At 34.5% G+C, this 20,277-nt stretch overlaps 1 protein-coding gene across 1 annotated transcript; it reads right to left on the bottom strand.

The window, feature by feature from the left end:
• Window positions 1-6,384: 6,384 nt before the first annotated feature.
• Window positions 6,385-7,569, bottom strand: LOC102594397 (F-box protein CPR30-like). The gene has a single exon (XM_006341823.1). It carries the CDS (start codon window positions 7,567-7,569, stop codon window positions 6,385-6,387), a length of 1,185 nt encoding a protein of 394 aa, XP_006341885.1.
• Between the last annotated feature and the right edge of the window lie 12,708 nt (window positions 7,570-20,277).

A 20,277-nucleotide genomic window follows, 5' to 3' on the forward strand; every position in this document is an offset into this window, starting at 1 on the left:
TGAGTTGGTAAGCTCCACTTCTTCCTGGAGCTTTCATAGGATGTTACTTTTATTGTACAGTCTGGGTATAATTGGGACCTTGTCCCGACCAGTGCTTATGTCACTCATAGAGGCTATTGTGGACACAGTATTCTGGGTTTCTTTCTGCAGCTTCCAGTTTCCAGCCACATAGGCTTGGCATGTATAGATATGTATGTATGTGTGTGTATCTTCATTGTAGCCTTGTCGGCTATCTAGTACCTTATTATCTTTGGCTTGTCTACCTTCGTCTATATGACTTATCGATATTCAGGTTATGACCTTAAGGGTCCAGTCATAGTATTTTAGATGTTATGCTGCCTGACCTTCTAAGCCCTCAGGTTAGTCAGTTGGTATGTTTATGTGGCTAACTCGATTGCCTAAGGTATCGAGTGCCAGTCATGCCTTCTCTAGTTTGGGGCGTGACAATATGTCCCTATAACTCAAATGTTATGTATCGTATGTCTCTTATATACACTTGTTAGTATGCTAAAAACACTCTTTTATGGCTCATTATTCACACATTCCTACTTGCTTATGTGTCATAGGCTTCATGTGGCTTATGCATTAATATGTTATACCCCTATGTTCTTATTGACTTAAGTATTAAACATGTTGGGATAAAGTTTGCCCATATTGGGAGGAAGTAAGGATTTTACCAGAGAAGATTAGAAACAACCCTTATATATAGAAAATGGCGAAGGAAAGTTTCCATGTTCCTATATTATGTGTCTTTCCTACATGATTATAACATATGCATCTATTAATTTGTTCATAGGTTTTTTTTGCATTAGTTAACTTGTTCTAATATTTGCAATTCTAGTATTCCAAGTATTTGTTATTCTGATTTATTAAAAGAAGAGAACGATAAATTTTGTTGTTCAAAATTATTACTTGATTATATTTGGCTAAGAGGAGACTTACTTGTCATTTAATTATTACATGTGCTACATCTACGGCAACTCCCCATCAGGATTGCCTATATATGATTTTGATCAGTTGACATGTTTTGGTACCTCTATTTACAAAAAAAACTTTTGCAATTTTTTTTGAAAATACTCGCATTTGACCTTGTTTTGAGCAACACCTCTCATTTGAGGGCGAATGATCCAAAGTGAGATGATGTAATACCCTGTACCTTCCAACACATATACGACTAAGTGAACAAAAAAAGGCAAACTCGAGATAGTAAGAGGTGGTAATTGATGTAAAAGTCAAAAGTGGTCAAGTAGTATTATTGTTAAGGTCTTTAAAGAACCCAAGATTGAGAAAATAGTGTAAAATAAGTGTGGTGCTTGCTTGACTAAATTATGCTAGTAGGTGACAAGTAGGTGATGCAACCATTTAGAATAAGTGACTGCATTTTAAGTGAAAAGGGCAAGTAGGTCATGCACCTACTTAAAAACTTGTGGCAGAAGTTAAGGAGGTGATGCACCTACTTTTTTAAAGTAAAGGACCATATTATGTCTCCAATTTATTAAGTGAAAACGTCCAAAAGGGACCTCTAAAGGACTCAAGATTATCACATCTCCTTCATCACTTATTCGCCAGAAAATTACTCCTAAGAAATTGATACGCTGAAATTACACCTCCCTAAAGAAGTATAAGCAATCGTTGTCAAATAAAGAACTCAAATTATAGGTTGGGGTTGATCCTATGAGGAATATGGTTCGCCAGAAAATTACTCCTAAGAAATTGATACGCTGAAATTACACGTCCCTAAAGAAGTATAAGCAATCGTTGTCAAATAAATAACTCAAATTATAGGTTGGGGTTGATCCCACGAGGAATATGATTCGGACTTAAACTTAACTCACAATTATATTCGTCTAGTCAACTTCTTTCAAGACAAGTAATTAAAGGGGGGGATTTGTGTAAACAAATAACTAATTATTGTTTAAGTAACAAGTAAGCCGGATTTAAGCTTTGTTGTTATCAATGAGAGAGAGACACTATGGTGTATGTGTTCCCCATAAGCTTTTAATGCGGTAATCCTAATAATAGTAATCATTTCCTAGTGTTTTACATGCAAAGTTGGTAAGTTAGGTATCCCTAACTGATTGGTTCTCCAAATAGGGAATTTCACCCCACACCTTGGTCCGGCTACGTGTGTATACTTTACTAACCCTTACCTTTAACTCACATTAGACATCACATCAATGTATGGCTTAGTTTTCACCCTCGCAGCAATTAACATTAGACTATTAGATAGTATCACACTAAATCTCTATTGATAATTCTTTTCTTATTAACTACCTCATTGGTCCCACAAGTAGCGACAAGGCGAGTTATAACGTGTGCACTCATTAAAAAGACTTCTAAGCAAAAGAATTACCAATACATGCATAAACACTATTCAAGAATTACTTAATTATTATTCATACGTTGTTAATTGCTCATGGTTCCCACAACCCTAGTTGTGGATTTAGCTACTCATGCTTGAAAGAACACAATCTATGTTTTGATAAGAAGAATTCATGAACTTACGTTTAGAGTAGAAGAAACCCAAAATCTCGAACTAAATTTCAAAGCAAAAATCTTATAAATCAAAATCTGGAAATCAAATTGCCAAAGTTTGCAAGTTAATTCCCAAGAAAATATCAAGAACTAAAAGTAAACAATAATGTCTAACCCCCAAAAACTGGTTTACATTCCCTATTTATAGAAAAACATGAACTATACAAAATGGAAACAAAATAAGGAAATAAACTTCTGGGACGCGAAATTGATTGACGACTCAACCTACGAACCGTGGGTCGACGTACAGTCCGTAGGTCCCCTTCGTTGGTCAACACTTAGAACTTTTCTGCGGAGGCTGGAACCTTCAACTCCCAGTTCATCAATGACGGATGTGCAGGACGGTCCGTCGGTCCTTTTCCGTGGCTCCACACTTAGGATTTTCATCAAGAACTGGAACTTCAACTTTTCTGAATCATTCAACGGAAGTGCAGGACCACCCGTGGGTCGACCTACGATCTGTCACTTACATCGGTGGTTCCACACTTGGTCAGACTTCCTTGATGATCCATCTATGACACCCATCGACGGACCGTTAAAGGACCTACAGTCCGTAGGTAGTCTCCGTGGATGGCTCCTTCTGCAAATTTTCAGTTGTCATCTCACTCTACCATGTCCAAGCCTATTTCCAGCAAACATGATACAAAACACATTATTTCTAATACAAAATGGCCCTAGACACACACAACTCTTAAGTGAAATGTATTAAAAATATTGTTAACTCACGGTATATCAGGAATCTCATAGAAGCTCCAAGAGTTTTTGTCTACAACTTCACCATTAAAATTTGGAGAAAACCCTTTTTTTCCAAGTACAAAATTGTGGAGCATCTCCTATATTAAGAAATTCAAGTGAATAAGCTGATTTCACATCAATTTATTTCGGGGATGACAACCTAAACTTTGAAAAATCCAAGTCTTAGCAAATGAGGTTTCTGTCCAGCAAGGTAAGCTATGGAAATTTCCATCCCTGTCTTGTGCTTTAATTGTTTGTGAAAGTTGGTATGTGTTAATGAACTAAGGAGTGTTTCCTCTATATGGTGTGATCTTGGTAAATGTTCTGGAGGGTTGTAAATGTTGGGACACCCTTGGAGTGGAGTCCCCTTAAATTTTGATTGTGAGCTCATTTTGAGCATCTTAAATGAAATGTTATTTAGAACTCACAAGATGTTGATCGGAAGCCGTGAGTTCATATTGCTACTTCTATATTGTGATGCTTAGGGATTGTTTTGTGTATAGTAAAATAAGGGAGTATGGCTGGATATGTGCAGAGAAGTCATAGGAACTGGTTAGAGGATAGATCATTGACAGTATAGTGATGCAACACTTAATTGAGTGTTGCATGATCTTGATGCTTGACATCCCTTTGTATATTGTTTTCCAAATGTTATGAAGCCTAAGGAGTTTCGGGGGACCTTATAAGAAGGTTCTATATTATATGACAAAAATAGAGGATAAGGGGTGGGAAGAACGCCTTTGATGTGATCAATTATAGATTTACTACCAAATATTGTTTCGGTCTGATCAAGTAGCCCATACTTGTTGATCAACTACTAATGATAGTTTTATAATTTACTCCAATGTAGATAAATAATCTAAAAGGAAGAAGGTTAACTCATTGTAATATCCAAAGTTGTGCAACAAGGTATTTAAGGCTATTTGATTTCATATCTTTTGGCATGAAGTCCTATATTTTGTGTATCAACAAATTGAATCTTCTAAGTGATCCTCAAGATAAAAGATACAATGTGAGGGTTTAAAATCTCCAATGTAGCTAATGGCCTTCCTTATACAGTCCAAATTTTCAAAATATGTCAAACCACTTCTATACGTGTTCATTATCAAATATTAGTGTGTTTATTCTTCCAAGTACTACTAGTTGACAAAGGTACTTTAAACAATAAATTTCATGAGTTATACACCAAATCAAATGAGGTTCATTGAGTCGATGAGATCCTGCATTATACATGTTACAAGTATTTATATGTCAGATACATATTATGGCCATTGTTTATTTTATATGTCCCCTTACGTGGAATGTACAACCCTTATTTGGGTTTTGTCAGGTTCTTCATTAGTTCGGGTGTTTATTCACTCTTTCATTTGATATTGTCTACTAAATGTTTAGCTATCGTATCATCTTAAATAGTCATTGCCTCTACATTTGAGAAGTTACAATCTCTATTACAAATGCATGTACGCCCCCGTGTGAAATGTCCAAACGTATTTTAAACGAAGCATCTTCTAAGCAGAATTACTTGCTCACTTGTTATACACCTTAATTAATTATTTGATACATGTTCTTACTTGCCACACACCTTTGCGAATCACCTGCGTGTGTTCTTTGTGCCCAAAAGAAGTTCACGAGTCATATAAGTTATTAAGTAGCACAATAAAGTTACATTTGCTTCGCGTACCATTGTTTCTGCCTTAATTAATTTATCCACATGTCTACATCACTGGTATACAGTCCTAAATCTCAAAAGAGTTATGAACATCAAAAGAACAATCTCAAAGATTAAAGAGACAAGTTAAATTGAATCTATATAATTATGGGTGACAGCTCAGGGGTTAAATTACCTATCATGGACGATCCTAATTCTTGTACTTAAGGATGGTAGCTCAGGGGTGGTAATACCTAGCATGGGCCGATCCCAATCTATATTATTATGGGTGACAACTTAGGTGGTAAAAAGCCTAGCATGAGTCGATCCTGATTTGTATATATATGAGGACCGCATCTCAGGGGTTAAAATGCCTAGCATGGGTCACCTCTTCTACCACTAATCAGTTGGTCATATGTATCACATGCCTTACTAAGATTATAAAGTACAGAAAAATAAAGAAAAAAATGCAACATACATGATCCCACAAGTATAAGCAAAGGTGAATGCAATGACATAATTCCATGATTATAAGCAAAGGTGAATGTAAGGTACATGATTCCACAAGAATAAGTAAATGTGTTCTCTTATCTTTATCTATACAGAATATTTGTGCATTTGTACCTGATTTCACTTGAGCTCTTATTTAACTTACTTATGGTTACTTTATCCCTTACATATTCAATACATTCTTTTGTAATGACGTCCCTCCTAGAGATGTTGTGTTTCATGCAACATGTACAAGTACTCAAGCTAATAGAATCTCTTAATATAAGCATAGGATACTCAACGACCTTTGGTGAGCTCCAGGTTGCTCTGGGGCTTTGCCGAGTCTTTAGCATACATTTGAAATTATACATTAGTTAAAGGGTATGACGGGGTCCTGTCCCATTATAAGGTGAGTGTCTGTCTTTTAGAGGCTTTGTAGACTAATATCAAGGTAAAGCACAGGTTGTGTCTTGTTTCCTAGTGATCAAGGCTTCAACAACCAAGTCATATACATTTATTTTGGGCCTATCTATGTGGATCTTTTATTAGAGTATCTTACTATACTTGTAAAATATCTATAATTGTTATAGTTGTACGTACGACAAGCACAAGTTAAAAGTTGGTCCTCTCGGGTCTTTAGAGCATCTGGTGCATGTCTGTCTCAATGGGACTTGGGGCGTGACATATAATATGGTCCATGATGGATATTTTGGATAATCCAACTTTTAACTTTTTTGATTGTCATTTTACAACTATATAAATATTGATAGATAGATGATATATATTCTATCACTAGACTTGAACTTTATGTATTAATATTTATAATGGAACGTACTGTAAATTAGGAAATCAAATGGATTAAATTGATTTACAAAAGAAAATATCTTTACATAGTGTATTATTAAATTCAAACATTGAAACCAAACATCTAAAAAAGTTGGAAGTGTAGAATCGTGATAAAGAAGAAGCTTTAATAGTCAAAAATTTAGAACTTGTGTAGCTTCGTTGCTTTCTCTTGGAATTATAGTGAGGGTTTCGTTGTATACTAGAAGTCTCAAAGTACCACGATTACCTTGGTAACCAAATTCGTTGAGTTGATTGGAATGAATATCATAGGAACTCAAAGTTCCAGTTCCGGTTTGAAAAAGTAATACATGATCCTTCCAAATTGCAAATGTGGATTCAATGGGAAGAGGTCTAAGTGTGTATTTCCTAATCCATGTCTCATCTTCACCATACTCCTTTATCAACCAAATATCTGTGAACTCTTGTCCTGGTTCAATATGACATTTTGGATGTGGGTAACAAATTAAGGTTAGAGTGTTTTGACAAACTGTGAGGCCATAACCTTGATTGTCACAGAAATGACAAGTATCAGGCATTTTTATGTTGCGAAAAAATTCAGAGGTTAAGTGAAAGCAGAGAACAATGGGCACTGCTTCATCATCCTGTGCAGTCCAATGACAGGCTCCCCCAAAAAAGGCTTCGGAACTAACATAGCGATGCACCCTGGGCAACAACTTTACGGTAGGGATCACCCACCTCCAAGTATCTGTGCAAAAATCATAAACCTCAACTCTGCTATGTCTCGCATCAAAATCCCTATCATAAGGTTCCGAAGACAGTTCATAAAACCTGACTACCTTGTAATCTTTTTCGATTGAGTCATATCCAAAACCAATACCTCTCGTGACATAAACGAAATCTTTTGGACACCTAAAAGGGCTGTGTGGGAGAAGTCTATATTTTCTAGTAGTAGGATTTAGAAAAACGATGTCTTCAAAATCTGTCAAAGCAATCAAACCATGAGAAGAACCAAGGAGCTGTTGAAATTGAACACAAAAATCAGTGTCAAAATATGGTACATCTATTTCTGGAGAAACATGCTTTAGGGTATCATCATCGTTATCGTTACTAGAAAGAAAATACAATATATTTTTATATAGGTTTTCATCTAGAAAGATGGGGCGCTTTAAGATAAGCAATTCATCTTTTGTGTTTCTTCTGCGGTTGCGATGAAGATTGATGAAAATAGAGGAATGTATGAGAGTGTACAAAAGTTTAGAGATGCTCCTGAATCGCATGAGAGATTTCACCGGCAACTCTAAAAGAATGTGAATCACCACATCTTCGTGCAATTTCTTCATAATTCCATCTAACATCTTGGATTCTCACAACTGTAATGTCTATTTGCTAATATCTGCATACAAATTAAAAATGTTCCTCCCTTCAGCTACTTGAGGAGCGATCCGTGCAAACATGAATATTTGTGGTCATTACGTTTTTCAACTGCTTTCTTTTCGTTTCATCTAGTGTTGTAAATTATAATTAGCACTAAAGGCCCGTTAAATCACGCTACACCACCTTCCTCAAAAAATGGGTTAAATGTTTCTTTTAATGAAGTAAAGTAATTTATAAAACATTCATTCAGTCATTTACTTTCCGCAGTGACAGATGATTAATTAGACAACAACCACTATAGTTATATTAGATTCCAAAAGGTTAATATATGAAAGAAACTAAGAAAGTGATAAAATCTTACCACCTCAATTCCTATACATGTAATGCCTAACACATTTTATCTTGTAAGCTTAAAAGGAAAAAAAAATGAGGGTATAATATAGTACGACGATTTGCATGAAAACTAGCTATTAGGCATCATTGACTAATAATATATATATTATTTTTTTAAAACATCATAACAATACCCAGTATTACACTAGTTAAAAATAATCTTTAGTGATAATTAATTAACGATAATAGCTTAATTCCGCAAAATATGTTCTTTTAGAGACAATTACATTATATTTGTAAATGTTAATAAAGCTTATAACAACATTGATTACAATGACAATTAACTATTTCTAATAAAGACTTTAGACTCTTTGTTGATGTGCTTAGATCACCACCTAAGCTCACAATTGGTCTTCTAAAAAAAAACAGCTAAGGAGGAATCGTTTATATAATTTTCAGTAGTCATTATACATTTCTTTTAAAAAAAATAAAAATAGGGGAGAATCGGAGGAGGTGATAACTGTTAACTCCTGATTCAGATAGTAAATCCGAAACAGTAAAAATAAAAAATAAAAACTAACAGAGTCCGCAAAACTCACTGTATGTCCTTAAGGAATTTGACCCCCTCACTATACTCGAGGTTATGAATAATTTCCTCCCAAGATAAAATAGATAAACTATTAAAGAAGTAGTGGTACCTCAAACTTCAATAACTTTGACAAACTTAAAAGTCAGAAACAAGATCACACACAAACTCTATTTTGTTCATAAAAAATGTATGCAAAAACAAAGAAAATTTTGATGCACAATAATAAGAGAAAATAGCTCTATTTATAGCTAACAAAAGGTAGTATGGAAAGGTGTTAATTGTGCCTTATCGGAGAGATCACATCCCTTTGGAAAAGGAACAACCTCTCAGAAAGGTCACGACCCTTTGGAAAAGGCACAACCTTTCGAAACGGTCACAACCCTTTAGAAAAGACACAACCTTTCATAAAGGACAACTTTTCGAAAAAGTCACAATCCTTCAAGAGAGTCACAACCCTTCATTTCCCATTGACACCTTTTGTTGACATCCCGTGAGAGGGCGCAACGTCGCGGTGACTCAATTTAAAAGAATAAAAAGAATTTTAAAAAGGGAAAATGGGATAAAAGGGAGTCGCCACCTAATTTTAGGAAAACTAGGAAACCAATTAATTAATTAACCTAAAAAAAGGTCTACAAAACCAATTGATTCTAGGTAAGGGGTTCAAGTTATTCCAAATGAAAGGTGTTAGACATCCTTCGAAATCTACAACTGTGGGCCCCGATTGAATTCATTTTTTTCAAATTGAGGAGGAAATAAAAATAAATATACAAGTATAATAAACATGTGATATAGACAAGGTAATAAAATAAAACAATAATGTAAGAAACGGCCTATGGTTTGCCTAATATCGATATATACAAGATAATGAATTGATTTGAAGTTCGAATGTCTTCAATAGGAAGCAACTCAGTATACCTGTAAAGACACTTAGTAAAAGTGTTAGTAATTAATAAACATGAACAAAAATAAATGAATCAAAGAATAACTTAAAAATAAAAACCCGTCTTATTAACATGGGTGACCTTGAAAATCGACGATAATTTCTTCATTGAAAAATTCTCAACTTATAAAGTCATATAAAACTAACGCGAATCAATTTACAGCAAAATGCAACAACCAAATGATAACGACATAACAAAATTATAAATATAATAATAACCAACACAACTGTTGGACATTAGAGATTGCTCTTAGATTAACTAAAATAAATTAAGAATAAAGGCTAAATTAATGAGATAGCTACACAAAGTCATAAAAAGAAATAGAGAAAGTAGCACAACTAAATATAGCAAAGAAGAAAAGATACAGAAATAACATAACAGAGACAATATTAACAAAAATATTTAATAAAAAATAAGCCAAATAAGTTAGCGGTAATCAATTAAACGGGAAAAATAATGTTAGTGATAATTGAGAGTAGAAAGCAACAAAAAAAATAAAATGGTCAAACTCATAATACAAATAACTAACCATAATAATAATAAAAATAAATAAAGCATTTAATAATCAAATTAAAGAAAGCAGCCAATGTCATAAAGTCATAACAACACCCATTAGCAATATAAAATTAACCAAATAAAGTATATCAATAGAGAACTTAGGCATAAAAATTAATCAAAATTAAGTATAATAACAAATGACATCAAACAAAGAATTAAAAGAAAATGGGCAAAACATTTGAAACAATAAGCAGTAAGAAATGGAACAAAAGTAAGAGAGTCATGGTTAATAGAGACAAAAGAACTTTACCTTTTCTCCGACAAAATCGGAGTTGAAGCATGGATTCACTGCTCAGTTGTTGCTGGAGAGGCAGTGGATTTCAGGTGGGTTTCGTTGAATTCCAGTGTGGCTGTTGCCGGAGAAGATGGAGAGAGTGAAGGAGATGTCATCCACCAGAGCTTTGATGAAATACCTGCAAAACGGAGGAGAATAGTGAAAGGGGAGAGGGAAAGGGAAAATTGGTTCGCGTTTAGCTCCGGTTCATCGAAGCTTTTTGCTCCTCGTCGGATCTGCTGCCGAAAAAAATGGTAAAAACAAAAGGGGAGGGGTTTTGGTTGTTGTTTGAGGTCTGTTCGTTTGAAGTTAGTGGTGGGATTTTTTGATTTTCGGGATCGTTTCTGGTGACTATTTAACTGGAAAAGGGAGAAAACGAAGAGGGGTTTGGTTTGGTTGTTGTGGGTCTGGCGTGAGGCGGTGGTTTGAGGTTGTTTTCGGTGTTGATCTGGGTGGAGAAAGGGATGGGAAAGGTGGAGGTTTGCTTGCTGGATTTCGCTGCTGGTCGGAATATGAGGTCTGGTAGTGGTGAAGTTTCGGAGTTGCCGAAAAACAAAACAAAAGAAAAGGAAAAGGGGTTTTTGGGTGGTGGACTCGCCGGATTCCAGCGAAACTCCGGTGATCTTATCACCGATAAATTTTGAACACTAAAAGAAATCTTTCAAAACTAAAAAATGTGATAATTACCCTAAAATTTTATCCACCACCCCTTAACTTAATGATCAAGCTATTCTTTAAATGGGGAATTGAAAACCACCAATAGTACAATACCACTATCTTAAAATCGTGGGCCAAAATCATCGGTTAATAAAATATTTGTGGATGAAATCTTATCTATATCAGAATGAATTTCTGGAGTGTGCAAAATATCAAAATGAATATTAATAAATACATCCGCCAATGGGACTGAAAATAATAAACAAAAGACAAGGATTGATTGGAAAATGAAAAACATTCACATACCTTCAATGTTACTTGTAAAATTGCACAATAAAGGTAGCATACCTCTTTGAAAGGAGGATGATGTGAATAACATGTCACTTTAAACGAGGTGACAACCCAACGTGTCTCTTTGAAAAGCGGACGACCCAACTTGAATGTAACATGCCACTTCAAGGGAGGTGACAACCCAACTTGAATATAACATGTCACTTTGAACGAGGTGACAACCCAACATGTCACTTTTGTAAAATGTCATTTTGAATGGTATGACGACCTAAAAATAAAATTTTAACTATGAAACAGTCCACAAAGTTACTTTGGACAAGTATCAACTATGAAACGGTCCACAAAATTGATTTGAACAAATATCAACAATGAAACGGTCCACAAAGTTGGTATGGACAAATATCAACAATGAAACGATCCACAAAGTTGGTATGGACAAGTATTATAAAGTGGGTATCAACCCCTTTTTATTTTCTGGTCAATGAAACACATTTTAACTTGGTTAGCGCCAACAATAGTATTGTACAAAAATTTCTCACAATTCTTTCTCTTTCAACTAAGATTGACTTCGAGGTAATTCCCTATGGATTCAAGTGATACCTCAAATGTACTTAAGTAACGACAAGATTTGTTCATCTTTCTTCAAACAAAGGCTATGAATTAGACCTAAAATCATGTTTCAAGTGCCCTCACTACAAAGAAAATCCCAATTTGCACACATTTAAAGTATTTTGATTTGGGAATATTTGAAAAGGCACACTCACACTCAAAAAAAATGTTCAACGCATGCAATTGTGATACCATAGGCTTGACCTTCATGTAAATCTCCACTAATGTAAGAACATTTGACATAAAATCATATAAGCCTTGTTAATGGCTTGTAATGTAGGCTTATGGATAGGTAGGATAGTCCTTTGGGATAAAAGTGACTAAATCCTTTCTTGAGCATTGCACTAAATTGGTGCTTTCAAAATTTGTTACGCTTTTATTGTTTGATTCTCTTTGTTGTCCCTTGTGTTTGCATTTTTTGCCTTCTCTTGAAGCTTTGCTTGTCTGTGCTTTTCCCCATCTCATCATCTTTTGAATTTTCTCCTGATCGTTTGGAGTAATCTTTTTCTTTTGTTGAAACTTGGCTTGTTTGAACTTGTGTGGGGAATTTTCAACTCTTCCTTCTTTCTTTTGAAGTCATTTTTGTAGTCTTGACTTTCAGGGACTTTGTAACTTTTGTCTTTGACAAATTCAAACTTTGAATCTTCTTTGTAACATTGCACATTTTCAGTGCGCTCAAGAAAGTTAGGCCAAAAGAGGGGTAGTGCATATAAACACTCAAAAAGAGTATAGGTTAAGATGTGGTTATCCAAAGAATAGACATAAGGCTCAAAGCGGGACACACGAAGGATTAATGTCATTTGATAGGCTTTGAAAGGCTCAAACGGGTCGAAGAAGTCCTACGATAATTTTTCAAATCAAACAATTTTTAGAATTTTGCCTCAACAACATTCAGGCCAAATTCTAGATCAACAACACAACACAATTGAATTTAATTCAAAACTCACCACACAATGCACATGAAACAATGAATATGCTTTTGTTCTTATCTTGAATGTATATGAGAGAATATTTTCAAGTGTAACAAAAGTATGAATGAGAGGTACCAATAGAATCTATGGTTTAACAAGAAGTCAATTCTCTATTGTACAAATTATTTTCATATGCACACTTGAACTGTGTTGGCACCAACCAAGTCAAAAAATAGTTTAAATTATGAATATTTTAAAAAGAATAAAAAATAAAGAATACCGAACTCAATTAAGGCTGGCTACGTATCTCATTGATGAGAATCAGATTTGCGTAGTTCATTCAGATATGACATAAAAAAAATTTTTTGAACAACAAATGATTTTTTGAAAGAAAAATAATAGGAATGAAAAATTAATGAGACATATTGAAGGAAGGGGGGGGGGGGGGGGGGGAACCCAAATTTAACAAAAAATATTTTTTATCATTTAAAGAAAATTTAAAAAAGAATGAAGAAATCAGTGGTTCACATTGAAGGGCGGACCACCCAAATTTAACAAAAACAAGTTATTAATTAAAGAAAAAGTAAAAAATGAGTCACATTGAAGGAGGGACAACCCAAACTTTAAAAATATTAAATAAAATAATATTTTTAATGGAATGTAAGATAAATAAAGTCGAACATATACAATGAATATAACATCAAAAAATTAATGCAAAAGGTACAAACTAACTTAGAATGATGCCTGATAAGTATGGAGTCTGAGTACAACCTTGGTGAAATTTTGAGGCATTCCTTAAAAGTTTTGCCCCTGTTACAGCTTTAACAACCTCCGATATTCAATCTTGTAGCAAATGTCTCTTTTGTAAAATTTTTGGAGACCTTAAAATATTTTGCCTAGTTTCCGTTTTGAAATAATGAAAAACTTACGGGGAACATGAATGAGCCCTTATGACGCCTACGTATCCCATTGAGGCAAGAATCAGGTCAAACGTAGTTCAAACAGATTATAACTTGAAATGGAAAAGAGTTAAAACTATAAATGTTCTACTGGTAGATGACTAAGAGTGGGCTTTATTTGAAAGTGGAACGGTGATCCAAGCGGACTACTTGGGGTATGGAAGATAGCGACTATTGACCATCCAATGACCAACTACATTCGCCAAGGTACCCCGATACATAATTTGGATAACAAATAACTGCGGCCCGCATAATCGTCCTTTAAGTAAGAAATAAAAAATGTCAAATGACGAAAATATGTCATGAATCCAATGACAATGTACAACAAATAAAGAGTACAATATGTAAATAATCAACAAAATATGCAAGATATAATGAATAACACGATAAAAGAATAGTCTCCTCAATTTGAAAAAATAAACCCATAATGGTTAACACCTCTATATCTCCAAGCGGAGTCGTCATTCTGTTGACATCCCGTGAGAGGGTGCAACGTCGCAGTGACTCAATTTAAAAGAATAAAAAGAATTTTAAAAAAGGAAAAGAGGGTAAAAGGGAGTCACCTAATTTTAGGAAAGTTAGGAAACCAATTAATTAATTAACTTAAAAAAATATCTACGAAACCAATTGATTCTAAGTAAGGGATTCAAGTTATTTTGAATGGAAGGTGTTAGGCATCCTTTGAAATCCACAACTGTGGGTCCCGACTGAATTCATTTTTTTCAAATTGAGGAGGGGATAAAAACAAATACACAAATATAATAAACATGTGATATAGACAAGGTAATAAAACAAAATAATAATGCAAGAAACGATATAAGGTTTGCCTAACATCGATATATACAAGATAATGATTAAAGAGTATGATTCGAACTTCATTCGAATAACTTCAATGGGAAGCAACTCGGTGTACCTGTAAATATACTTAGTAAAAGTGTGAGTAATAAATAAACATGAATAAAAATAAATGAATCAAAGAATAACTTAAAAATAAAAATTCGTCTTATTAACATGGAAGACCTTGAAAATCGACGATAATTTTTTCATTGGCCAATTCTCAACTTATAAAGTCATATAAAACTAACGCGAATCAATTTAAAACAAAATGCAACAACCAAATGATAAAGGCATAATAAAATTATAATTATAATAATAATAACTAACACAACTGTTGGACATTAGAGATAGCTCTTAGATTAACTAAAATAAATTAAGAATAAAGGCTAAATTAATAAGATAACTACACAGTCAAAAGAAGAAAGAGAGAAAGTAACACAACTAACTATAGCAAAGAAGAAAAGTTACATGAATAGCATAACATAGACAATATTAACAAAAATGTTTAATAAAAAACAATCCAAATAAGTTAGTGGTAATCACTTAAACGGGAAAAATAACGTTAGTGATAATTGAGAGTAGAAAGCAACAAAAAAAAATGGTCAAACTCATAATACAAATAACTAACCATAATAAAGCATTTAATAAACAAAGAAAGCAACCAATGTCATAAAGTCATAACAACACCCATTAGCAATATAAAATTAACCAAATAAAGTATATCAACAGAGACGAAAGAAACATAACTTAGGCATAAAAATTAATCAAAATTAAGTATAATAACAAATGACATCAAACAAAGAATTAAAAGAAAATGGGCAAAACATTTGAAACAATAAGCAGTGAGAAATGGAACAAAAGCAAGAGAGTCATGGTTAACAGAGACAAAAGAACTTCACCTTTTCTCCGATAAAATCAGATTTAAAGCATGGAGCTCGCTGCTCAGTTGTTGATGGAGAGGCAGTGGATTTCGTTGAATGTCGGTGTGGCTGTTGCCGGAGAAGATGGAGAGAGTGAAGGAGATGTCATCCACCGGAGCTTTGATGAAATACATGCAAAACGGAGGAGAATCATGAAAGGGGAGAGGGGAAGGGAAAGTTGGTTCGCGTTTTGCTCCGGTTCATCGAAGCTTTGAGCTCCTCGCAGGATCTGCTGCCGGAAAAAATGGGAAAAACTAACGGGGGTTTTTGGTTGTTGTTTGAGGTCTATTCGTTTGGAGTTTGTGGTGGGGTTTTCTGGTTTTTGGGGTCGTTTCTGGTGACTATTTCACCGGAACAGTGAGAAAACGAAGAGGGGTTTGGTCTTGTTGTTGTGTTCTGGCGTGAGGCAGTGGTTTGAGGTTGTTTTCGGTGTTGGTCTGGGTGGAGAAAAGGGTGGGAAAGGTGGAGGTTTGTTGGCCGGATTTTGCTGCTGATCGGAATATGGGTCTGGTAGTGGTGGAGTTCCAGAGTTGCCGGAAAACAAAACCAAAGAAAAGGAAAAGGGGTTTTTGGGTGGTGGACTCTCCGGATTCCAACGGAACTTCGGTGAGCTTGTCATCGGTAAATTATGAACACTAAAAGAAATTTTTCAAGATTAAAAAAATCTGATAATTACCCTAAACTTTTATCCACCACCCCTTAACTTAATGATCAAGTTATTCTTTAAATAGGGAATTGGAAACCACCAATAGTACAATCCAATATTTTAAAATCATGGGCCAAAATCATCGATTAATAAAATATCTGTGTATGAAATCTTATTTATATCAGAATGAATTTCTAGACTGTGCAAAATATTAAAATAAATATTAACAAATGCAGATAAAATGAGTATGAAAGATTGTAATGAGTGTAACCAATGACCTGTAAAAAAATGCAATTGAACAGAAATAATAATTTTATAAAAAATGAACAAGTATTTAAACGTATTCAATCGATTGTGATAAAATAATATAAATAAAATTAATCGATAAAAATCTTAATACTTTGAGAATAAGAATAATTATCAACAAATTGCATTAAATGGCAAAACATGTATTTTGAACTATTTAAAAAATAAAATATTTGAAAAGTATTAACTTTAAAAATATCAAGCCAAAATTTGGTGTCAACACCTTTAAAACCCAAAAATCCCTCCACATAATGGGGAATGGCTATTGTTAAAACATATCCATAAAAAACTGTGTGATTCGTAAGTAAGGATTCATTGCATCTGGATAAGTAGGTTTTTCTTTGATCTTTCCACAGTGAACGTACATCAGATATACTAGGTAAATTGATAAATTTTATATCCTTGAACCATTGAGCTTTAGTGTATACCTAGACAACATAAGTCACACAATCAATGATTTAACTGTTTTAGGTTCTCATTGTTTTGTTCATTTCAATCATGAACACTTCTTGGTTTATAAGTGCGTAAAGAGCTGGCCTTACATGATTCTCCTTGAAGCGGCTTACAATTCACACTTACATAGGTGATTTCTAAATGTGTTGCCCATAGATACACCATTTTTAATTACCATGTATCAAACGTAGAAACTATTAAAAAGTCTTATGCTTTTATCCTTGTTATTGGACATTATCTCATCAGGAGAATGATCCATAAAATAAATTTGACAATGCTGAATTGTCATCAATGAATTTGTTTGATCTCCTTAAATCTAGGTATTGAGATCTCCGGTCTTATCGGTAGAGTTACTATCACAATGACTTGTCATTGACAATAGTTGTAACGACCCAAAAAACTCGTAAGTAAAACTAGAGCCTAACGATTATGTGTTTGAGTTTTAATGGGGTTTCATGTGTTAGAATGTCTTCCCGAGCTTAGGTTGAGGGTTTTAGGAGTTAAACGTTAAAGTACGACTCCCCAAGGACCAACCAAGGGGTCCTTGAAGAGGACCCTAGAGCTTAACCCCCAAGACCCCAAGAAACCAAAAATCTGCTCAAGTTATGGTGAGCTACGGATGGGACCTACGCCTCATAGGTCCATCCACACCCCGTGGCCCCAAAAACCAAGCTGCTGAACCAAACTACGAGCAGCCAGTACGGTCCGTAGACCCACCCACGGTCCGTGGGTAGGGGTTCATAGGTTGGTGTTGTTTTGCTGTCAGGGGTCAGCCAAGTGGAGGGGTTAAGTGGAAAATTCCTTTTTAAGTTAGATGAGTTAAGGGACGGTTATTATTGATTAATTAAGGTATTTTCAGGGTTTTAAAAGTATTAAACTCTCTTTTAGACTTCATTATTTCCAAAACCCCCAAAGTTAGAAACTACCTCTCCAAATATTCTCTATCTAGAAACTCCATTGAAGAACAAGATCAAGGTCAAGTCTAGGGGTCAAGGAGCAGCTTTCTTGTTCAATTTAAGTGGAATTGTTCTCTAAAAGGTATGGTAGTCCTCATCCTTGAATTAGTTTCTTTCAAGGAGCCAATTTCAAAGATGATTTCAAGTCTCCAAAATCCCCCAAAAACCTAGGGTTTTGAATCTATGCATGGGTTCAATTCTAAACGTTTTCAAAAGGCATTTAAGTGATGAAACATGGTTTAATTGATGTTTTAATGGTGAATTAAGATTATTTTATCCTATGAACCCATGTCTACCCCAAAACCCTAAGTTGTGAATTATGATTGGGAATTGAGTGATTATGAAAGTACGTTGAATTGTTTAAGTTTATACTGAATTAGTTATTGAATCATGTGAATTCCCTTATCTAATTCATAATTCTAGATGTTTGGGTTGTGATTAATGTATAGCCTTGGAGGGTAATTTCATGAAGGATCTATGTATGAACATGATGTGAAGTATATATGTGTGATCTCAATGAAAGAACTATGATCATGTTTAGAATGTATTTGTGTTATTATTGAATGCATATTGTCAATTAACACTCATGAATGATGATGATAGAATGTGAAGGGTTTCTATTATGCATTGTTATATCTTGAATTGTAAGGCCTAGGGCATCTCCTTCTTGTATAAATGAAAGTAACGTGAATATGGATTGGTATATATTGAATTTGTAGGCTTAAGGCATCCTTTTACTGTATTAATGAATGTGGTCTTGATTGAAGTACCTTGAATTGGTAGGCTTAGAATCCTCTTCTTATGTAATAAATGTATCTTGACTAAATGAACTTGGAATCGGTAGACCTAATGTTGGTAGCCCTTTCATAAATGAGTAATGAAGTATTGTAAGGCTTTGCCTTGAATCGGTAGACCTATTGTTGGTAGCCCTTTCCTAAATGAATGATGAAGTATTCTAGTCTATGTCTTAAACAGGTAGACCTAATGTTGGTAGCCCTTCATCATGAGTCTAGAAACTAATGAATGAATGATAAACCTTGGATCGGTAGACCAAATGTTGGTGGCCCTTTCTTGTGTGAAATGATGAACCTTGAAGCAGTAGACCTAATAGTGGTGGCCTTTTCTTGGAAAGTCAATGAGCTATCCTTATAATATACCTTGGATCGGTAGAACTAATGGTGGTGGCCCTTTCATGTGTAATGTAACTTGGGTCGGTAGGCCTAATGTTGGTGGCCCTCTCAAGTACAATAATGTTAATGAAAATGAACTACTCTGTGGGAATGGAGGCTAAGTACCGAGAGGATATGGTAAGATGGAAGTTCTCCCTACGTTAGGTCGGATTTCAATGAACATCTTTCTTATCCCATAACTATGTTCCCACATAGGATAGCTAGTGGATCCACTTAAGCTAAAATGTTACCTAATTCTACCTTAGGCAAGTAGAACACCTTTCTTCGGCGTGGGGTCATATGCCACCAGATTCCATGATTTATCTCATGGTCTATGTCGGTTAAATGCTTATTCCAATCATGTGAGATGTGCATTATGGTTTCTTGAGAAGTTCTATGAAGTGTGAGTGGTAATATGGGATGCCATACATGCATTGCACGAGTAGGCTTTGAGAGGGCTATAGTGAGTTCTCTAATGTCTTAATGACTAATGTATGAATGTGCTCTTAATGAACTAATGAAAAATGTTGATTGAAATGTCTAATGTAATGATGCATACTTTACTTGGATGGTATTATGAGTTACTTCCTTGTCATGACTTATGAAAATGCTTATGCTTCTTATGTATAAATATGGTCTAAAAGTGAAAAGGAAGAATGGTAACTTCGCTTTGGTGGCCTTAATGTGGTACTTAGTGTGGATGGTGGTATGTGACGCTATTCATACATTACACAAAGTATGGCTTGGGGTTACTTTAGGTGAAAGCTTAATATGATGAAATGACTTATATGTTGGTTATGTTCTAATGTGAAGAAATGACTTGTATGTTGGTTATGTGTGTTTATTATGCCTCTTATACTTATGTTCATGAAGTTTTCACAAATTGGCATAAAGCATGATTTCCAAATAAAATGTCCTTTTTAAACATGGTTTTTGCATGGCTATCATACTTAGTACTTAATTGTGCTAATCCATATATCTTCTATTTTTACTACAAAGTGTAGGTTCCGAAAACTGAGTTTAGTTCCTCCTATTGAATCTTGGATTGAGTTCTTCCAAGACTTGGTATGTCCTCATGGATCCGAGGACAAGTACTTGATGTCATTTCATGTTTCTTATTGTAGTAGACTTTTGTTAAGACTTTTTATTGAAAAGGGTTGTGTCCCTACTTTTGTTTTCAAAGATTATGTTTAGATGGCCATGTGAGACAAATAGACTTCCGCTGTTTTAATTGATTTTCGATTGTATGAATTTAAAGAAAAGTTTTATTTCCGACTTAT

Source organism: Solanum tuberosum, unplaced genomic scaffold (assembly GCF_000226075.1).
Source record: "Solanum tuberosum cultivar DM 1-3 516 R44 unplaced genomic scaffold, SolTub_3.0 scf00030, whole genome shotgun sequence".
In the NCBI taxonomy this organism is placed as follows: domain Eukaryota; kingdom Viridiplantae; phylum Streptophyta; class Magnoliopsida; order Solanales; family Solanaceae; genus Solanum; species Solanum tuberosum.